The sequence below is a fragment of the Mustelus asterias genome, chromosome 7 (assembly GCF_964213995.1).
Source record: "Mustelus asterias chromosome 7, sMusAst1.hap1.1, whole genome shotgun sequence".
Taxonomy (NCBI): Eukaryota; Metazoa; Chordata; class Chondrichthyes; order Carcharhiniformes; family Triakidae; genus Mustelus; species Mustelus asterias.
Window position 1 is genome coordinate 127272813 of NC_135807.1, and position 21372 is coordinate 127294184.

The 21372-nt window shown below is 44.6% G+C and overlaps 1 protein-coding gene across 1 annotated transcript; it reads right to left on the bottom strand.

Moving 5' to 3' along the window:
• Positions 1-11518: 11518 nt before the first annotated feature.
• Positions 11519-21155, bottom strand: LOC144495934 (tribbles homolog 1-like). Its single transcript, XM_078216800.1, has 3 exons — positions 20173-21155; positions 18862-19154; positions 11519-15234 (listed from the first exon to the last, which is right to left on the bottom strand). Exons 1-3 carry the CDS (start codon positions 20455-20457, stop codon positions 14766-14768), a joined length of 1047 nt encoding a protein of 348 aa, XP_078072926.1. The 5' UTR covers positions 20458-21155; the 3' UTR covers positions 11519-14765.
• Between the last annotated feature and the right edge of the window lie 217 nt (positions 21156-21372).

The following is a 21372-nucleotide window of genomic DNA, read 5'->3' on the forward strand; positions in this document are numbered from 1 at the left end:
AACCATCTATGGTTCAGTACCCATAGTGGTAACTATCTATGGTTCAGTACCCATAGTGGTAACCATCTATGGTTCACCACACTCTGCACAGACAGTGACCCAAGCTGGAAATCAAACCTAGGTCCCTGGCGCTGTGAGGCAGCAGTGCTGACCACTGTGCCACCGTGCCGCCCGTGAAAGCGTGGAACGTGGATGAAGGTCAATCTCAGTTTGAGGAACAGAAGCTTGAAGATTGTCCAGTTTGAAGTTCGTGGGAGAATTTACAGTGGGCCTCACAGTGTCTTATTGCAAAGCAACGTACCCAGCAGATTGGCTTGGAAGTATTGAAAAATAACCAGAATAAAGGGATTGAGGCCTCCACTGTCAAGAGAGGGTGGATTAAAAATTTTACTGCTGGGAATAGCTGGAGAGGAGGAGAATTCCCCAGGGGACTGTGGGTGGTCCCTATGAAAGCAAATAACTTAAAGATTGGTGTGTCTTGAAAGAGAATTCTTGGGAGAAGGAGGAAGTGAACCTGAATGCATCATATACGTAGTTATAAACCATACTGAATATTAATTTTAGTTTGATCTGATTTATTATCACATGTATTAGCAAACAGTGAAAAGTATTCTTTCTTGCGCACTATACAGACAAACACACCGTTCATAGAGAAGGAAAGGGGAGAGTGCAGAATGTAGTGTTACAGTCATAGCTGAGATGTAGATGAATGAACACCGCTCGACAATCACCAGGCAAGACTGTTCTCTTCCTGTTGGGGAGCACTTCAGCGGTCACGGGCATTCGGCCTCTGATATTCGGGTAAGCGTTCTCCAAGGCGGCCTTCGCGACACACGACAGCGCAGAGTCGCTGAGCAGAAACTGATAGCCAAGTTCCGCACACACAAGGACAGCCTCAACCGGGATATTGGGTTTATGTCACACTATTTGTAACTCCCACAGTTGCGTGGACCTGCAGAGTTTCACTGGCTGTCTTGTCTGGAGACAATACACATCTTTTTAGCCTGTCTTGATGCTCTCTCCACTCCCATTGTTTTGTTTCTTAAAGACTGGATTAGTTGTAAGTATTCGCATTCCAATCATTATTCATGTAAATTGAGTCTGTGTCTTTATAAGTTCTGTTTGTGAACAGAATTCCCACTCACCTGAAGAAGGGGCTTAGAGCCTCGAAAGCTTGTGTGGCTTTTGCTACCAAATAAACCTGTTGGACTTTAACCTGGTGTTGTTAAACTTCTTACTATGTAGAGAAAGATCAGCTTAGTGCAAGGTAGGTCTATTCAAAAGTCTGATGGCAGCAGGGAAGAAGTTGTTCTTGAGTCGGTCCGTACGTGACCTCAGACTTTTGTATCTTTTTCCCGACAGAAGAAGGTGAAAGAGAGAATGTCCGGGTGCGAGGGGTCCTTTGTTTAATTGATTCTTTGTACAATAAAGTTTTGTGCAAAAAAAAAGTGAAATCTTATGGCACGGTTCTTTAACATGAGGTATTTGGATTTCTTTTTAAAATGTTAATGATCCTCAATTGGAATCGTTACAATCCACTCCCTGGGGAAAGAGGATTCTCTGGAATTTTTTTGGCGGGGTTTATCAGTGACTGTCTTATATTTAGTTCCTGGTTTTGGGTGCACATTCTATCAGCCTTGTCCTGGCTTGGACCCAGGTGAAAGGACAGTGCGTACAATTACTCCAAGACCCGGTCCTTCAGGAGTGTCTATTTAATTGCCCATTCACCGTAAGCACTGACGTCTTTCAATAGGAAATAATATGAGTCAATAGGTTAGAGTGCGCGGCGATTGTGTAAAGCAGATTCAGGAGATTTGCTGGGATTCAAATCAAAACCACAATTCCCGCATAGGTTCTGTGTAACAAGGGCGGCACGGTGGCACAGTGAAATTCAGATGCTTCCCAACCGCAGGGCAACTTCACTGTGGTTTCAGCTAGAAAGCTGACAGCAAACTACTTGCTTTCTGTTCTGGCTGAAGGATAACGCACAATGGAAAAGTCTTGTGAAACCACAGAAATATTACTTAGCCCCTCGTGTGGATTCTTGCTGATTCCACACATACGCCTTAGAATCATAGAAAAGAATAGAATTCCTACATAGAACATAGAACATTACAGCGCAGTACAGGCCCTTCAGCCCTCGATGTTGCGCCGACCAGTGAAACCAATCTAAAGCCCATCTAACCTACACTATTCCAATATCATCGATATGTTTATCCAATGACCATTTAAATGCCCTTAATGTTGGCGAGTCCACTACTGCTGCAGGCAGGGCATTCCATGCCCTTACCACTCTCTGAGTGAAGAACCTACCTCTGACATCTGTCCTATATCTTTCACCCCTCAATTTAAAGCTATGTCCCCTCGTGCTAGCTATCACCATCCAAGGAAAAAGGCTCTCACTATCCACCCTATCTAATCCTCTGATCATCTTGTATGCCTCTATTAAGTCATCTCTTAACCTTCTTCTTTCTAACAAAAACAACCTCAAGTCCCTCAGCCTTTCCTCATAAGACCTTCCCACCATACCAGGCAACATCCTAGTAAATCTCCTCTGCACCCTTTCCAATGCATCCACATCCTTCCTATAATGCGGTGACCAGAACTGTACGCAATACTCCAAGTGCGGCCGCACCAGAGTTTTGTACAGCTGCAACATGACCTCCTGGCTCCGAAACTCAATCCCTCCACCAATAAAAGCTAAGTACGCCTAGTACTTAGTACGCCTTCTTAACAACCCTATCAACCTGGGTGCCAACTTTCAGGGATCTATGCACATGGACACCCAGATCTCTCTGTTCATCCACACTACCAAGTATCTTACCATTAGCCCAGTACTCTGTAATCCTGTTACTCCTTCCAAAGTGAATCACCTCACACTTTTCCGCATTGAACTCCATTTGCCACCTCTCAGCCCAGCACTGCAGCTTATCTATGTCCCTCTGTAACCTGCAACAACCTTCCGCACTGCCCACAACTTCACCGACTTTAGTGTTATCCGCAAATTTACTAACCCATCCTTCTACGCCCTCATCCAGGTCATTTATAAAAATGACAAACAGCAGTGGCCCCAAAACAGATCATTGTGGTACACCACTAGTAACTGAACTCCAGGATGAACATTTCCCATCAACCACCACCCTCTGTCTTCTTACAGCTAGCCAATTCCTGATCCAAACCGCTAAATCACCCTCAATCCCATGCCTCCATATCTTCTGCAATAGCTTACCGTGGGGAACCTTATCAAACGCTTTACTGAAATCCATATACACCACATCAACTGCTTTACCCTCATCCACCTCTTTGGTCACCTTCTCAAAGAACTCAATAATGTTTGTGAGGCACGACCTACCCTTCACAAAACCATGTTGACTATCCCTAATCAAATTATTCCTTTCTAGATGATTATAAATCCTATCTCTTATAATCCTTTCCAAAACTTTGCCCACAACAGAAGTAAGGCTCACCGGACTATAATTACCAGGGTTGTCTCTACTCCCCTTCTTGAACAAGGGGACAACATTTGCTATCCTCCAGTCTTCTGGCACTATTCCTGTAGACAATGACGACATAAAGATCAAAGCCAAAGGCTCTGCAATCTCCTCCCTCACCTCCCAGAGAATCCTGGGATAAATCCCATCCGGCCCAGGGGACTTTTCCATTTTCACACTTTCCAGAATTGCTAACACCTCCTCCTTATTAACCTCAATCCTGTCTAGTCCAATAGCCTGTATCTCAGTATCCTCCTCGACAACATTGTCTTTTTCCTGCCTGAATACTGACGAAAAATATTCATTTAGTGCCTCTCCTATCTCTTCAGGCTCCATGCACAACTTCCCACTACTGTCCTTGACTGGCCCTAATCTTACCCGAGTCATTCTTTTATTCCTGACATACCTATAGAAAGCTTTAGGGTTTTCCTTGATCCTACCTGCCAAAGACTTCTCATGTCCCCTCCTGGCTCTTCTTAACTCTCTCTTTAGGTCCTTCCTGGCTAACTTGTAACTCTCAAGCGCCCTAACTGAGCCTTCATGTCTCATCTTTACATAAGTCTCCTTCTTCCTCTTCACAAGAGTTTCAACTTCTTTAGTAAACCACGGTTCCCTCACTCGACCATTTCCTCCCTGCCTGACAGGTACATACTTATCAAGGACACCCAGTAGCTGTTCCTTGAACAAGCTCCACATTTCAATTGTGTCCATCCCCTGCAGTTTCCTTCCCCAACCTATGCATCCTAAATCTCTCCTAATCACATCATAATTTCCTTTCCCCCAGCTATAACTCTTGCCCTTCGGTATATACCTATCCCTTTCCATCGCTAAAGTAAACGTAACCGAATTGTGGTCACTATCACCAAAGTGCTCCCCTACCTCCAAATCTAACACCTGGTCTGGTTCATTACCCAGTCCCAAATCCAATGTGGCCTCGCCTCTTGTTGGCCTATCTACATACTGTGTCAGGAAACCCTCTTGCACATATTGGACAAAAGCTGACCTATCTAAAGTACTCGAACTATAGCTTTTCCAGTCAATATTTGCAAAGTTAAAGTCCCCCATAACAACTACCCTGTTACTTTCGCTCCTATCCAGAATCATCTTTGCAAGCCTTTCCTCTACATCTCTGGAACTTTTCGGAGGCCTATAGAAAACTCCCAACAGGGTGACCTCTCCTTTCCTGTTTCTAACCTCAGCCCAAACTACCTCAGTAGACAAGTCCTCATCAAACGTCCTTTCTGCCACCGTAATACTGTCCTTGACTAACAATGCCACACCTCCACCTCTTTTACCACCTTCCCTGCTCTTACTGAAACATCTAAACCCCGGAACCTGCAACAACCATTCTTGTCCCTGCTCTATCCATGTCTCTGAGATGGCCACAACATCGAAGTCCCAGGTACCAACCCATGCTGCAAGTTCACCCACCTTATTCCGGATGCCCCTGGCATTGAAATATACACACTTCAAATCACCTTCCTGCCTGCCAGTACACTCCTGCGACGCTGAAACCTTATCCACGACCTCACTACTCTCAACCTCCTGTACACTGGATCTACAATTCAGGTTCCCATCCCCCTGCTGAATTAGTTTAAACCCTCCCGAAGAGCATTAGCAAATTTCCCCCCCAGGATATTGGTACCCCTCTGGTTCAGGTGTAGACCATCCCGTTTGTAGAGGTCCCACCTACACCAGAAAGAGCCCCAATTGTCCAGGTATCTGAATCCCTCCCTCCTGCACCATCCCTGTAGCCACGTGTTCAATTGCTCTCTCTCCCTATTCCTCTCCTCACTATCACGTGGCACGGGTAACAAACCAGAGATAACAACTCTGTTTGTTCTAGCCCTAAGCTTCCACCCTAACTCCCTGAATTTCTGCCTTACATCCCCATCCCTTTTCCTACCTATGTCTTGGGTGCCTATGTGAACCACGACTTGGGGCTGGTCCCCCTCCCTCTTAAGGATCCCGAAAACACGATCCGAGACTTCACGGACCCTGGCACCTGGGAGGCAACACACCAGCCACGAGTCCCTCTCGTTCCCACAGAATCTCCTATCTGTCCCCCTAACTATGTAGTCCCCAATAACTAATGCTCTACTCCTCTCCCCCTTTCCCTTCTCAGCAACAATGACACACTCTGTGCTAGAGACCTGTACCCCATGGCTTACCCCTGTTAAGTCCCCCCCCCAACAGTATCCAAAACGGAATGTTTGTTATACAGAGGAACAGGGGATCGCTGCTCTGACTGCTTCTTACCCCTTCTAGCCATCACCCACGTACGGTGCAGAAAGAGGCCATTTGGCCCGTCGGATCTGTACCGACACTCCAGCAGAGCATCTCACCCAGGCCCTATCCCCGTGACCCCACGCATTTAACCCGCTAATCCTCCTAACCTACACATCTTGGGACACTAAGGGGCGATTTAGCCTGGCCAATCCACCTAACCTACGCATCTTTGGACTGTGGGAGGAAACCGGAGCACCTGGAGGAAATTACCAGTCTCCAGTTCAAATGTTTCCACTCCTGCAGCCAGTTCACCCATTTCCTAACGTGTTGGTCACACAATCTTGGTCTTTGTTTATATTCTGTTGCTTTGAACCAACCAACCCCTGCAATCCCTTTTACTCCAATGTCCCAGATCCATTCTTCCCCATCTGAGTGTGGGAGGAAACCGGAGCACCCAGAGGAAACCCACGCAGACACGGGGAGAACATGCAGATTCCACACACACAGTGACCTGAGGTTGGAATTGAATCTGGGTCCCTGGTGCTGTGAGGCAGCAGTGCTAAACCACTGTGAACCACTGTAACCTTCGTGAAGAGGGAGGGTTAAGATTATAAACCCAGCAAGCTGTGATCTTGGGTATATAAGGAATTTATTTTGACCCTGAAAAGAGACTTTGTCTAGTTAAAAGACAACTATCTATCAGATGTCAACAATAACTGCAGCGATATACACAAGCAGCATGTCTGGATCAGGAACCAATACTGAAACACCAGCTGATCTAACCACCTGCAATGTGCAAAGAACTTTGCAGTATGTACAACACCAAAGCACAGGGACCAATCTCAATAATAACCAGCATTGGCCTGAATAGTTATGACCTACATAGCGAAATATATCTGTGCTTACACTGCCAATCTTTTCAATTTCCTCTCTCAGAGTTACAAAAGCCAATGTGCAGAGTGGACAGGGCAAGTCCTTAATCCATCTCCTTGCTTGCTCCAAAAACCAATTCAAATTCAAACTCAATCTAATTTATGGTCTCCACAAGCGAGACATACAAGGTCCAAGCTGACTATGACAGGTATTCTCCTGAACCCGAGCTTGATCCTACACTTGATCTTTTTATTTTTTTACTCCATCCTTAAAGTTACAAAGCCAGTGCTCAGAATGGACCGGGCAAACCCAATCTTCACTTGCTCCAAAAACCAAATTCAAAATCCAATTGATTCCAATTCATGGTCCCCACAAGGGAGACAAACAGGATCCAAGCTGACAAAATAAGGCAAAATAAGTCTTGGGCTTGATCCGACACACTTGATCTTAGCCAAAAGGCCGAGAAGCAGTGTTCTGTCTAAATCCAGAGAGGCTGTTATCTTGAGCTGCTGGGCTAAAAGTTTAAAGTTTATTTATTAGTGTCACAATTAGGCTTACATTAACACTGCAATGAAGTTGCTGTGAAAATCCCGCACTCTGGCGCCTGTTTGGGTACACTGAGGGAGAATTTAGCACGGCCAATGCACCTAACCAGCATGTCCTTTGGACTGTGGGAGGAAACTGGAGCACCCGAGGAAACCCACGCAGACATGGGGAGAATGTGCAGACCCCACACAGACAGTGATACAAGCCGGGAATCGAACCCGGGTCCCTGGCACTGTGAGGCAGCAGTGCTAACTAACCATTGTGCCACCGTGCTGCCTCAAGACTAAAGTTAAGACTCTTTATGTACAGTAACCACTTTCAGGTCACTATCATCAAACAAAAGTTAAATATCCAACAAATAGGTTTTCTAATTGTTCGGCAGGTTTGCCCAGTGAGTAACTAGGCCATACGGTTCAAGGTGGGTCTATGTTTGATCCATAGTCTCCACTGAGTTAGCTACCCACAGCCAAGAGCGTACAATTGGCCTCAGTGTGAAAATGGAACAAGTGTCCTGATTGTCATTGTTATGGTTCAAGTTAGAAACTACAAAGTATTTTATGAAGCTTGCCTGAACCATAAGTCCTTTTTTACATTGAATTTGGTGAGGAGAAGCATGATATGTTCCACTTCAGGTGCAATTCAAAAGACCCACTGGGGAGCTTTTATCAAACAAAGTTTATTTAAGAATATAGTTAACACGTAGAGTAAGAAAATTAGCAAGAATATTTAACAATTACAAACAAAAACAAAAAAAACACACTAATGTATAACCCTTAACCAATATATATCAGATGTTCCAATCAAAACCAATATCCAATAAGCAAAACCCTCTAAACAGATTTATCACTGCATAGGCTAAAGCTCACATAATACCGAAATCTAGTTCCCTGGGTTGAATGCTGATTTTAAATGATCTTGAAAACTCAGAGCAGCTTGTAGTCATCAGCTCCCCAAAACACAGATTCTTTGCAGCATGGCAACAAGACTTTCTTTCAGCTGACTGGTAAAATTTTCAAAGCAAAACAGAGAAAGAGACTTCTTTTCCAGCTTGCTTCTAAGACTGCCTCTAACACTGCAGCCAAAACGAAACTGAAAGCTGAAAAAACTTCTGTCACCTGATCTGCTGTTATGGCAGAGGTTAATCCCCTTTAACTCGCATCATAATCTGCTCCAATTATTTGGGAAGGTGTTAACTGTTCTTAATTAACGTTTAGAGGTTCATTGCCATAAAGACCTGACACTTGCTTTAAATGAATAATTAACAAGGTGTTTTTTTTAAATAACCAGGAACTTTAACTAAACAAGTAACATATTAATTAAGGTATAGTTCAACTGAAATGCGGCTCGAATAATACAAAGAACATTCATGACCAAAACAGTAATAACAAAATTTTAGTCACTCTCAAAGAAATTATACAACCAGGCTTGATGGAATTCAGAAGCTTTTGAAGTTCTTCTGTAGTTGTTCGCTGTCTATAAGGTCTTTCTGACTCGGTATCCTTCTGTTAGATAGCTGGATAATTCTCTTCAGAGTTATTTAAACTGGCAAGAGTGGAGAGCTGCACTAGGGATGAATGCTGACTTTTTGACTGGCTGCCCTGAGCTCTGGAGATGTTCTCCCCGAAAAGGAAGGACGGCAGATTTCCTTCCCTAAAGTGAACTTTAGGGGTTTTCTAACAATCGCGGTCATCAGTAAAAAAATTTTTATTCAAGATATTTTGTGTTGAATTCATATTCCAGCATCTGCCATGGCGGGATTCGAAGCCGGGTCCCCAGAACATTAGCTGAGTCTCTGGATTAATAGTCTAGCGACAATATCACTGGGTCATCGACTCGCCAGTGTGATCTCCTGGACTCGTTTCGATCGCCTCAGGGGGTCGGAGAGGAATTTCCCAGATTTGTTTTCCCCATATTGGCCCTGGGGTTTTCGCTCTGGGTTTTCGCCTCTCCCTGGAGATCACATGGTCTGGAATGGGGGGGTGGGGGTGAGTTAATAGGTTGTGATGAACAAAGCATCGTAGCTGTGAGGGACAGCTCGGTGGATAGGATATTGGTATGTAGATAGGCTGGAAAATTGGGGGGGGATCCTGGATTCAGGATTCAATCCTGGACCGGGGAGCGGCGCGGGCTTGGAGGGCCGAAGGGCCTGTTCCTGTGCTGTATTGTTCTTTGTTCTTTGTTCTTTGTTCTTTGAAAAGGCTGTTGCTTTGGCCTTTATACCTGCAATGACCTCGCAACTTTCTTATTCCACGATTGGCTTGCTGCTGTCAACACTCTCTAATTCAAATCTGATAGGCTCTTAATAGTTGAGTGTCCCTTTTAAACTGATAGGCTGGCACATTGCAAAAACCTGTCACCAAGGCAACCCTGATGCTTAGTCCTTTTGAAACAAAACACAGCAACCTGGAGTCTGTGTGTATTCTGCATTTTAGCACAGGACTCAAAAACAGCTTTTAAAGGGACCACACACTTTCTTTTTCCCTTTAACATTTTTTACAATTCTTTTATATCTTTACAAGCTCAACTTCACACTTACCCACAGGTTTTCGCCTCCCTCAATGATATCACCTGAGGCTTTGCTACAGAGAGCATCTTTTTTTAAAAAACTCTTTAAGGTACACTAACATCACGCTGTATCGGGAAGGCCGGATTGAGTTTGAATGCGATGGCCTTATAGTCAAATAGTCTGCCATCGTGCACTGTCAAAGCTCCCAGAGGAAGACACAACGAACCAGACAATGATCAATGCCCAAGGACCATCTTCAGGAAAGGTGTGACAGATATTATTCTGAATAAAATATGCAGCAGCCTCCCAGTTTTCCAATGCTGTTGCATTGCCTTCAACATTTCAACACTATTTATTTCAGCCCTTTTCTGCAGCATAAAATATAAAGAGCTAGACTGGGCAGACACACAGAGGAGGCTTTTGATCCTCTCCTGAACTCAGTGCCACAAGTGTGGTGTCACTTCAGGAAAGTTCTACTGGTGATGCCTTCATCTCTGCCAAGACAATGTACGAACATCACCAACCTCCCTTCAGTAAAGGATATTTCACAAAACAGGATGTCTGCTCTAACAGCTTGGTCATCAGGTGAAACCAAGATTTTAATTTTGCGCAATTACTGTCTATTTGGAGAGGTCTCATGGTTCAGTGAATAGCATCCTTGCCTCTGAACCAGAAGCTCCAGTTTTGAATCTCAACCCAGGACTTGAAGGCTAAGGAAGGTGCATTCATAACACGTCAAACAAATTGAGTATCGACCTGCAAAATCCTTCCAACACACACCAATGGCAGGTGGTAAGAGCAAGAGAAACTCCTGGTCAGCCACACTTGATGTGGAGGGACCCCCACCCCGTCAAGTCATAAGCCCCTGGTGACAGGCTAGCGACCTGTTCCGGGAATTACTAGCAGTGGCAACAGATGAAAGTCTGCCTTAATGAATCACTAGGCGCGGGAAGATAATTGGAATTGGAAAGCATATTTGCAAGTGTGTGAACTCGAGAACCAGTTGACACAGCAGGAGGCGATGGCCTAGTGGTATTATCGCTAGACTATTAATCCAGAAACTCAGTTACTGTTCTGGGGACTGGGTTCGAATCCTGCCACGGCAGATGGTGGAATTTGAATTCAATTTTTAAAAACCTGGAATTAAGAATCTACTGATGACCATGAAACCATTGTCGATTGGCATAAAAACCCATAATGTCCTTTAGGGAAGGAAATCTGCTCTCCTTACCTAGCCTGACCTCCATGTGACTCCAGAGCCACAGTTGACTCTCAACTGCTCTCTGAAAAAGGGCGACTAGGGATGGACAATAAACGCTGGCTGGCCAGCAAAGGTCCATGTCTCATGAATTAATAAACGTTCAGTTCATATGTCCCCCTCTCTCAAATCCATTTATGTGAATGTAAATCAGGTATCATTCCCAAAGTAAGGATGTATCAAAACAGTTTGACCTCACTGCAGCAGCCTCTGCGCTAAGTTATCCAACAAGATTTTGGACAAACAATCGAAACACATCGCACTACCTCACCACCAAACTCTGCATATCCAGGTGCGATTGGCTGAATGGCCTACTGCTGTTCCTCTCCATCAGTTTCTCACCTTCATCTGCTCAAACTTTGAAATGCCTCCACCAACACCATGTAGCACCAACTGGACTGCCTCAGCAGATGAAATGAACGTAAATATTCTTGATAAGTAGACACTTGCTGGCTATCACAAGTTAGCGACAAGCAGCTAATTCAATTCAGGTGAAAAGAAAATCTAATGTGTTTGTTGCCTGAAATCAAACACAAAGAAAAATGAAATAATATGAGTTTCCCATCAAATTCTCACTGCACTTCCATTAATAGACCACACAATCTAACAGTTGTTAATGTAATTCTGCCTTTATTGTCTTAGGTTCATTTACAGCTGTACATATTCACATATTTACATTTTCAAAATAGTGTTTCATATTCTTAAGCAGGACACTGCTGCCAGCATAATTTGCATTTCCCAGTCATCTTATTTTATTTAACCTTGTATCACAGATACTGTAAGCTCAACAACCATGAGAATAATCAGTGCAAGAAATATTTCACTGTCTTTTAAACCTCAAACCTCATGATTTTCATCTAATATTGCTTGTAATAATTCACATTGACACTGATCTTTTATACAACACCAGTAAGATTATTTTTTTCTGACGATATGCAAGACAAGATACAGAGTACACGTCCACTGTACATGAGGTATAAACAAAACATACACAGTAGTTAATGAAAAATGCAACATCTAACTCAAGCCGGGTTGTCCCTCTGTCATCTTTGATATCACCCCTGAAGTTGGTGACCTTATTTCAAAAGCTGTGAAACTAATAAATGAGTTCTTTAACGGATGCACATTTAAAAAAAAAATAATCTTCATCAAACACAACTAAGGAGACGTAGTGAAAAAAATGATAATGGTCACCTTACAACTGATGATCAAGTGTGTAACATGTTTAGGTACAACTGGGATATCTTCTGTGATGTTCCATCCAATGAAAAATACAGTCAAGGCATTGTCGCAGTTTGACAAAGTTCTCGAGTGGTCACGGGTAACGGGTGCATAACAGTGGTGCTTTTTAATGTGCACTTCATAATACATTTGCCTTGTTACTGCGTTGACCAATGTGCCTTTTAACACACTTGCATTTAAAAAAGTCTGCTGTAAATTCCTGCAGGGAAAACAGTGAGGTCATTTGCAATTGTATGAGCTTTGCAGGTGCCCATGGCATCTGCGTCATGTTTTTAATATGGTCAGCAGAATCTGAGGAGGCAACGAACAACGCAACATTTTGGCTGTCTTCACAGACTTAGCTTCAGTTGTGTGATGTTTGCGCTTTTACTCCGAGTTCAAATGGATTCCCTGTTCACAGAATCAGAGCATCCTACAGTGCAGAAGGAGACCATTTGGCCCATCGAGTCTGCACCGACCACAATCCCACCCAGGCCCTATCCCTATAACCCCATGCATTTAACCTAGCTAATCCCCCTGACACTAAGGGGCTATTTTGCATGGCCAATCCACCTAACCCGCACATCTTTGGACTGTGGGAGGAAACCGAAGCACCCGCAGACACGGGAAGAACATGCAAACTCTACACAGAGTCACCCAAGGCCCGAATTGAACCCGGGTCCCTGGCGCTGTGAGACAGCAGTGCTAACCGCTGTGTCCCCATGTCGCACCATTTATTTGTTAAATGAACAAAATATAGACCTACTCCACCCCTTTGTAAGACCGGCAATGAACGGGATTTTCCGGCCGCACTCACCCCGAAAACGGAAAATCCTGCCTGAGGTCAACGGACCTTTCCATGGTTCGCCCCTTGCCCACTCCGATTCCCGTGGCGGGCGGAACGGTAAAATTTGCCCCGATATATCAGTGTGGCAGCACCTGTAATGATGTATATCGCCAAGCCCCAAAGCTGGATTGGTCTGGCTTGCGAATGAGAAAAAGCTACTAAAGTTTGGAGATTTCAAACCTGACTCTTGGAAACCTTCACATTTTCTAGTACAATGCCACCTTCACACAGCTAATAGCTGATAGTTGGGGCTGATTCATACTTGCCTGGAACTCCAAATCTCAGGAGTGCAATGCACCCTTGAACCCATCCTCTGAACAGTTCTCCCTCTTTATGTTACAAAGCTAGTTTTCTCTTTCACTGTGGTAAATATTACCATCTGAGATTTACCATTGCCAATTACTCCCAAATCATTGTTAGTCATCTTGGGCAATAAGATTTAATTGTTCGTGTTAGATGATGAAAAGGGTTTTTTTAAAAATAAAATATACAGGATTCTGATACTAGCTACAATAGTATAGGTTGATAAGAGAGAGCTGTACTGAAAAATAATGCAATCTTTCATTGTGTTATAACAGGCTTGTATGCATTATGCAACAGTTAACCAGGACAGCTGTATAATCAATGGGGCCAGATGACATCAAAGCCAAAAGGCACAGCCTCAGTAAAATGTCATCTGATCCCTGGCTATTTGTGTAGCTGCCTTCGACTGACTCAGTGCTGTTTCTTAAATATGTTTACGCAATACAGTAATGGCTGCTGTAACAGCGTGCAAAGCCCAAAAACAGCCTCCAGGTACAGGGTAACTTCTGTCTTATTGTCGAGTTAGAATACAACCCCTACAGTGTGGGAGAAGGCCAATCGGCCCATCAAGTCTACACCAACAACAATCTCATCCAGGCCCTATCCCCATAACTCCACATATTTACCTTGCTAATCCGACACTAAGGGGCAATTTAGCATGGCTAATCTAACTAACCCACACATCTTAGAGCACTAAGGGGTAAGTTATCATGGCCAATCAACCTAACCTGCACATCTTTGGACAGTGGGAGAAAACCCACGCAGACAAGGGGAGAACGTGCAACTCCACTCAGTCAGTCACCCAAGGTCAGAATTGAACCCAGGTCCCTGGCGCTGTGAGGCAGCAGTGCTAACCACTGTGCTACCGTGCCAAGTTATATTTTTTACGGTGGTTGGGCAATATGTCGGAGGCCGTGTTACCGGATAGCCAGTAAGGGGGTGGTCGAGATTCGCTCAGTCACCAGCCCACACGCGCAGAGGCCTGATGGCAACAGGGTGGCAGAATTCTGCCCACCTTCCCACGCCAGAGGGCCCATCTGCAAAGATTCTAAATACAAGAGGAAAGGATTTTCACAAAACAACCAATTATATAGAAATTAACAAAATTCATCACAATTTCAATGTTACACAAACATAATAAGTTAACGTGGTTGCATTTGCTCTCTTAAATAAATCTTTAAATGAATAAATAGGTTTGGGATGGTGTGGATGATATGGTGAATTCTGACAAAGAACCCCAACGCAAACTGAGATTTCTGCCTGTGTGTAACCTGAAGTGGTCTTAAGTTAGGGAAAAGGTCTCGTGTGATGGAAAATTCTACCAAACTGAAGGATTTAAATGCCCGCGTGAGACCGGTGCAAGTTGTGTGCAAGTGTTTACAAAGATTCCTTCTCAGGTGAGAAAGGATCAGGGTGAGCTACTTGGCTTTCTGTCTCGCTCTCTCTCCTGCGGTGAGTTCAGAGTAAAATGTTTCTCAGTTCTTCCACCGGTCAACAGAAAAGGGGGCTGTCTTCCTGCCTGTCGCCCTCAAACTCTGGGACTGTCTGATCTGAATTCAGGCTCTCCTGATCGGGCTGCTGTGGCTGGTTGGCGGCTAGGAACCAAGGGTGCAGCAAGATCTCGCCGGCTGCCAGTCTCTCCGGGGGGTCCCGTCTCAGCAGGCTGCGGATCAGGCACTTGGCTTTGGGGGAAACACTGTCCGGAATGCAGAAGTGGCCTCGGCGGATCTTGCTGAACAGGGCGCCGGGGTCCGAATCGTGGAAGGGGTAACGTCCCACCAGCAGGGTGTAGAGCATCACGCCCAGACTCCAGACGTCAGCAGCCTTGCCGGAATAACATCCACTCGTGTTCAGTATCTCCGGGCTCACGTAAGCTGGACATCCATGCTTATCGGACAGGGAATCATCCTTGCCTTTCAGAATGTGGGCATCCTCCAAACTCTCCAACCTCAGCCTCGTCCTGTGGGGCAAAAGCAAAGACATGATTAGTGCCTGCCTAGGAAACACACTGCTCTGCCAGAAACCCTAGGCCCTGTTCTAGAGTGGATCTAAACTACCCCATCATACACTGTGTATAAAACCCTTGAGGTACCCTGTTCTGGAGTGAATCTAAACTTACCCATCTCACTGTATAAAAATTCTTGATGATCTCTGTTCTAGAGTAAACCTAGACTTTCCCCACCCCAGTGTATGTAAAACCCAGAGGAACACAGTTCTAGAGTGAATCTAAACTACCCCACGCTGAGGTAGACGTTGTTCTAGAGTGGATCTAAACTACCCTATCACACACTGTGTATAAAACTCCTGAGATGTCCTTTTCTAGAGTGAATCTAAACATACGCACCCCACACTGTATAAAAACTGATGATCTCTGTTCTAGAGTAAACCTAGACTTTCCCCACCCCAGTGTATGTAAAACCCAGTTCTAGAGTGAATCTAAATTTCTCTATCCAACACTGTGTATAAAAACCCTGAGGAACCCTGTTCTAGAATGAATCTAAACTTCCCCATCCCACACTGTATATAAAAACCCTGTGGGACCCTGTTCTAGAGTGAACCTAAACTATCCCACCCCACACTGTATAAAAAAACCCTGAGGAACCCTGTTCTAGAGTGAACCTAAACTATCCCGTCCCACACTGAGTATAAAAAATCCCTGAGAAATCCTGTTCTAGAATGAACCTAAACGTACCCACTCTACACTGTGTATACAAACCTCTGAAAAACCCTGTTCCAGAGTGAATCTAAACTACCCCACCCCACACAGTGTATAATAAGTGCTTGCTCAGTCTGATGGCCGATATCCTGAACAAAATAGCTTAAAATTAAACTACATCCATCCTAATGCACGGTGGGGACAAGTCTCCTGTCGTCATAACGCTGACTTTTATCAGTTTTTATTTGAGGTCAAAAGTGAAATCCAGCTAACAGTATTCACCACACCCTTCAACATTTGTTCAATATTCATAATGCCCCAATTGTGACTGCATACTTAAGTTTGAGGTGTTAAGAGGCAGCATTTTGCATACTGTTCACTGCAGTGAAATTACATCTACTGGAAATTAAATGAAGGGTTAATGTGGGGGAAAATATATACACATATTATAATATATTACGATCAGTTCAATCCTATTTTTATGATTCGGATCTATTTATGTGCTTTGCTTTGAAGAGGGCAGATCAATTGCGGGGGTTTATGTCCTATTTCTGAACCCTGGAGCCATGGAAAGGGCAGAACCCTCAGTTCTCCTGTTTAGTAAATGGAAAACATGACTCATGCAGCCTGCTGTGTGTGTGTGTGTATTATAGTCCCTTACGACACCAAATCAATAAACACCTGCTTTGACACGGAGAGTACCTTCAATTGCAAAACCGCCCCATGTTGCCAAATCTGCAGCACATGATGTTTAAAAAAAAAAGTCTTTCCAATGCCTGCTGCAAAGAAAAATCAGCACAGGCAGGCAGATTCGCAATTACATTCCCAGCTCCTACATCTTCCCAGCTTTAAAAAAAGGTGTCAGAATAAAATAACGCGACCTCTTGCTGCAGGAATATTCTCAGATCTTGTGAATCAAATGTGGAGTTCCACATCACCCAGAGACAGGCCACACATGCCAGTGTCAATCCTTCCATTAGCCTCCACTCCGGTTTCCTCCCACAGTCCAAAAGACGTGCTGGTTAGGTGCATTGGCCATGCTAAATTCTCCCTCAGTGTACCTGAACAGGCGCCAGAGTGTGGCGACTATGGGGATTTTCACAGTAACTTCATTGCAGTGTTAATGTAAACCTACTTGTGACTAATAAATAAACTTTAAACTCTTCACCAAATTTAACCTTGATGTGGAGATGCCGGTGTTGGACTGGGGTGGGCACAGTAAGAAGTCTCACAATACCAGGCTAAACTCCAATAGATTTATTTGGAATCACAAGCTTTCGAGAGCGCTGCACCTTCATCAGGTGAAGGAGCCTGTGAAAGCTCGTGATTCCAAATAAACCTGTTGGACTTTAACCTGGTGAGACCTCCTAAAGTTAACCTCACCAGCATATTCCATGTGGTCCATGTTCATAAACTGCACTGCAGATGGCAAAGCATTACTCTTTCTACCATGCTGCAGCAGTCAGCTGGGAAACCGAAAGAGCAAAAGAGGATCCTTTGAAGTAAGGCTAACAATCAGAGCAATTGCTCCAAAACATATATATATAAAATTGTTCACTTCAAATGTCTGCTGCAATCCCGTGGTTCACCAGCCATCAAAATCTGGGTGCAAATGTTAACTACAATTTTAAAAAAGTTTAATATTTCCATTAATAATTTACTTATTTAAAAAAGACCACAGATAATACTATTTCAGTAAACCTGCACTTGCCCAACACACCACTCCATAAATGTTTGATAACCTTGTGCAATACGTTTTATTCCGCTGTAATAAACTGTTTTGAAACAACACGTTAGTCCACTTTGAGATCTTGTCTCTCCACATTTCTGCACCCAGTGCAGCATCACTTACATTCTTAACGTAATGGGGGCGGGCACGGTGGCACAGTGGTTAGCACTGCTGTCCCACAGCGCCAGGGACCTGGGTTCAATTCCAAGCTTGGGTCACCGTCTGCATGGAGTCTGCACGTTCTCCCCGTGTTTGCGTGGATTTCCTCAGGGTGCTCCGGTTTCCTCACACAGTCCAAAGATTTGCGGGTTAGGTGCATTGGCCATGATAAATTGCCCCTTAGTGTTAGGTGGATTAGCAGGGTTAAGTATGTGGGGTTATGGGGATCGGGCCTGGGTGGGATTGTGGTCGGTGCAGACTCAATGGGCCAAATGACCTCCTTCTGCACTGTAGGGATTCTATGATTGTATAAAAGGTTTAAAAAAATCATCATTTAAGGAATAATTTTATAGCAGTCAACACTCATTGCAAAGGTTGGCGGAGGTTTGGTGGGCAAAGTGTCTAGAGATGTCTTTATAACCCAGCTATGTATTAAATATACTTACACATTTATTTAAGTATTGAACATGAAATGAAGTTTGCAGCATTTGGTGAGATTTGATAACACCAAACGGGCGGTAACCCATTTTCCAAACATTTTTGACAGATTCATTAGTGCATTTGCAACTTTTATCTGTCAGCTACTAATCATTACTCCTTTTCAGTCAACAAGGTAGCAATTCTGTCATTGTGCATCTTAAATAATTCTCTTTTAGTGTGGCTTTCGGGGGAAACAGTTGAGTCTTATTTGAGATTGGGATGTGGAAAACAATACTAGTGCGTTCTGTCGCTCACTTTCCCACTCAATTATTTACAAAGTGTATTAATAGGGCATTAAAATCCTGTAAAAGGAAACTGTACTAAACCCCTTCCCATGTCACCCGTCTGGATTACATTACAGATACCACTGTCCATTAAGAAAAAAGGAACACATTCATGGTAATCGCAGCCTGAGAATCGATTCATATTTGTTTAGTTGGCACACAGGATGATTCTAGAGGAGGATGGGTGAGTTTAATCGCATTATTAAAATGGGTTACTCCCCAGAATGACATCACATGGTTTTAGCACTTGGCGCTGCCCTCCCTTTCCTCCAGACCCACCTCTGCTTGTCGGCGAAGACGAACTTCCTGAGTTTGAGGTCCCGCAGGACGATGCCCGAGTGGTGACAGTGAGCGACGGCGGAGACAATCTGCAGGAAGAGCCGGGCCGCCTCCTCCTCGCCCAGGCGCTTGCAGCTCCGCATGTACAAGTGCATGTCCCCATGGCCCTTCTCCAGGAACACGTAGCACCGCCGCTCGCCCAGGATAATCTCCTGGATCGCAGTGATGTTCTCGTGGGCTGGCATTTGCAGATAAGGTCCAATTTCATCCCTGTAACTCTTGATGTTAAAAACCTGGGTGGGGGGAGAGACACACACACTCACTCACATAAAATGTTACCCTAAAAACAAATAACATTTTGCCCCAAAAAACAAATACAATTCTGCCCCAAAAATATAAAATTTTGCCCCAGAAACATAAAATTTTGCCCCAAAACAAAAATTTTACCCCAAAACATAAAATTTTGATCCAAAAACAAAATTTTGCCCCAAAAACAAAAATTTTGCCCCAAAACAACCATAAAATTTTTGCCCAAATAAAAACATTTGCCCCAAAAAACATAAAATTTTGCCCCAAAAGCAAATAAAATGTTGCTTTAAGCAGCATCGAGCCACTTTGATTTTTTATAAATGGAAATCTAAGGACAGACTCAGAATCTACGCGGCTGGAGCTCAGAAACAAGTCGGTAAAAGGGACAACAAGAAAGTTTAATGAAAAGCAAGAAAGCTATCCAATATTGGACAAGAAATGTTAACTCTCCACAGGTGCTGAATTTTTTCCAGCACTTTTTTTTGCAACAAGTTTTGGCCTCACAGTGACCTCTATCTAATCTCAAATGGTGCAAAATAAAACAGAAATGCATTCTTTGCCCAACAAGATTTCCTTTGCAACTATTAAAAAGTTTTGAGATGGTCTGACTTTATTCTCTTGTCTGTCTAAACTCAACAGAGTGCAAAATGAAACAAAATGCAGATTTCGCCCAACAGAATGAACTGCTCACTCAGACTTGGGGAAATCTGTGTGTGTGTGCTCGGATTCCTGTTCAAGCCAGAATGTCTTAGCCACACACGGTGGCAGCACTAGCTGGAATCTCAGGGCTGTGTGTGCAAAGTGCAAATCCAAAAACCTCACAAGTTGCACAAACTCCCACCCTTTTAAACCCAGTCCCTGGGGGGGGGGGGGTCACATCCACTTTGCAAAGTGCAAAATAAATAAAAACATGCCTGCAAATAATAAAAATGGTGCCCACCCAACCCTGAAACAAACAAGTGTGACTTTGCAGAGATTCACTCTTCTCTTCCACCCCTTTACCTTGCAGACGAATTCCTCGCCCGTCTGGTTGCTGATGGCCCTGAAGACTTTGTCCCTGTCCGGGCTCTGCAGGAGGATGTAGCCGCCGATCCGAGCCGTCGCCTGCGAGGTGGCCGGGCAGCTCTCGGCGGGGCCGGGGGAGACGGGCGAGGAGGGGAGGTCGCCGCTGTCCGGGGGGGAGTCGCTGAGCCGCGGGCACTTGGCAGCCGGTTCGTCGCCCTCCAGCCGCTTCTGTCTCCAGCGGCGGGGGATGGGGCTGGCTCTCCGCACGGTTAAACTCATCATCCGCTTGTGTGGGCAGAGGGGGGGTGCGCAGGGGCCACGGGAACAGGGGAGATCAGCAGGATTTTCCAGGCAGGAGCAGGGGAAAGACACAGGCACACACGCGCACAGAGACACACAAAAGTTTTCTTCTCTCTTCCAGCCTTTCTTTTTCTGGGGAGAATTGGAGTCCAAATTGCAAAGTACGTCCACAGCGTTAAGCACTTGTAGAAATATTCATTGCACTCCCTCGGTGGCTCAAGTGGCGAGCTGCTTTCCTTCCCTGCCTGGAACAAAGAACGATCCTAAACTGACTGGTCCACAAATGGGTTTGCACAACTCCAATGCATCCGCCTGTTTAAACCCCCCTCCCTCTGTAGTAACTCAGTGGAAGGCTGCAAGGGGAAGGGGGGGAACTGTTGTCCTCTTTTCCTCTTGTTCCCCCACCCCTCACTCAGTATCCGTTTTCCTCTCTCTTCCCCCCTCCCCGAATGAAGGTCACGACTCCTGCAGAAGATCCCAACTTGCTTGCAAGGTGTTCGCTGCTGCTGCTGTTCTGTCTCTCTCTCTCAACAACCAGTCCGGACGAACATTGCAAAACTTTAAGCCCCCTTGAGTTGGAATGGGCTTCGTAGGTGAAGCTTTCTTGAAGGACAGTTGTCCCTGGTTAAAAGTTGCAGTAATTGGTAGAGAGAGAGTTTGTGTGTGTGTCTCTGTGGAATGCAGGCTGGGTCACAGTGTGGCTGAATATAACAGTCTGGGAGATTGCAACATCACACACTCAATGAGAGTCAGCCGGAGCTGCCAAAGAGCAACGAGAGCACAATAGTTTCACTGACTTATTACCTGCACCTAGGATTAAGTCGCCTGCTACATTTACCCAATCTGCAGTCTGTGAACCCCACAGAATATCTAAATGAAAAGAGAAAATAATAATCC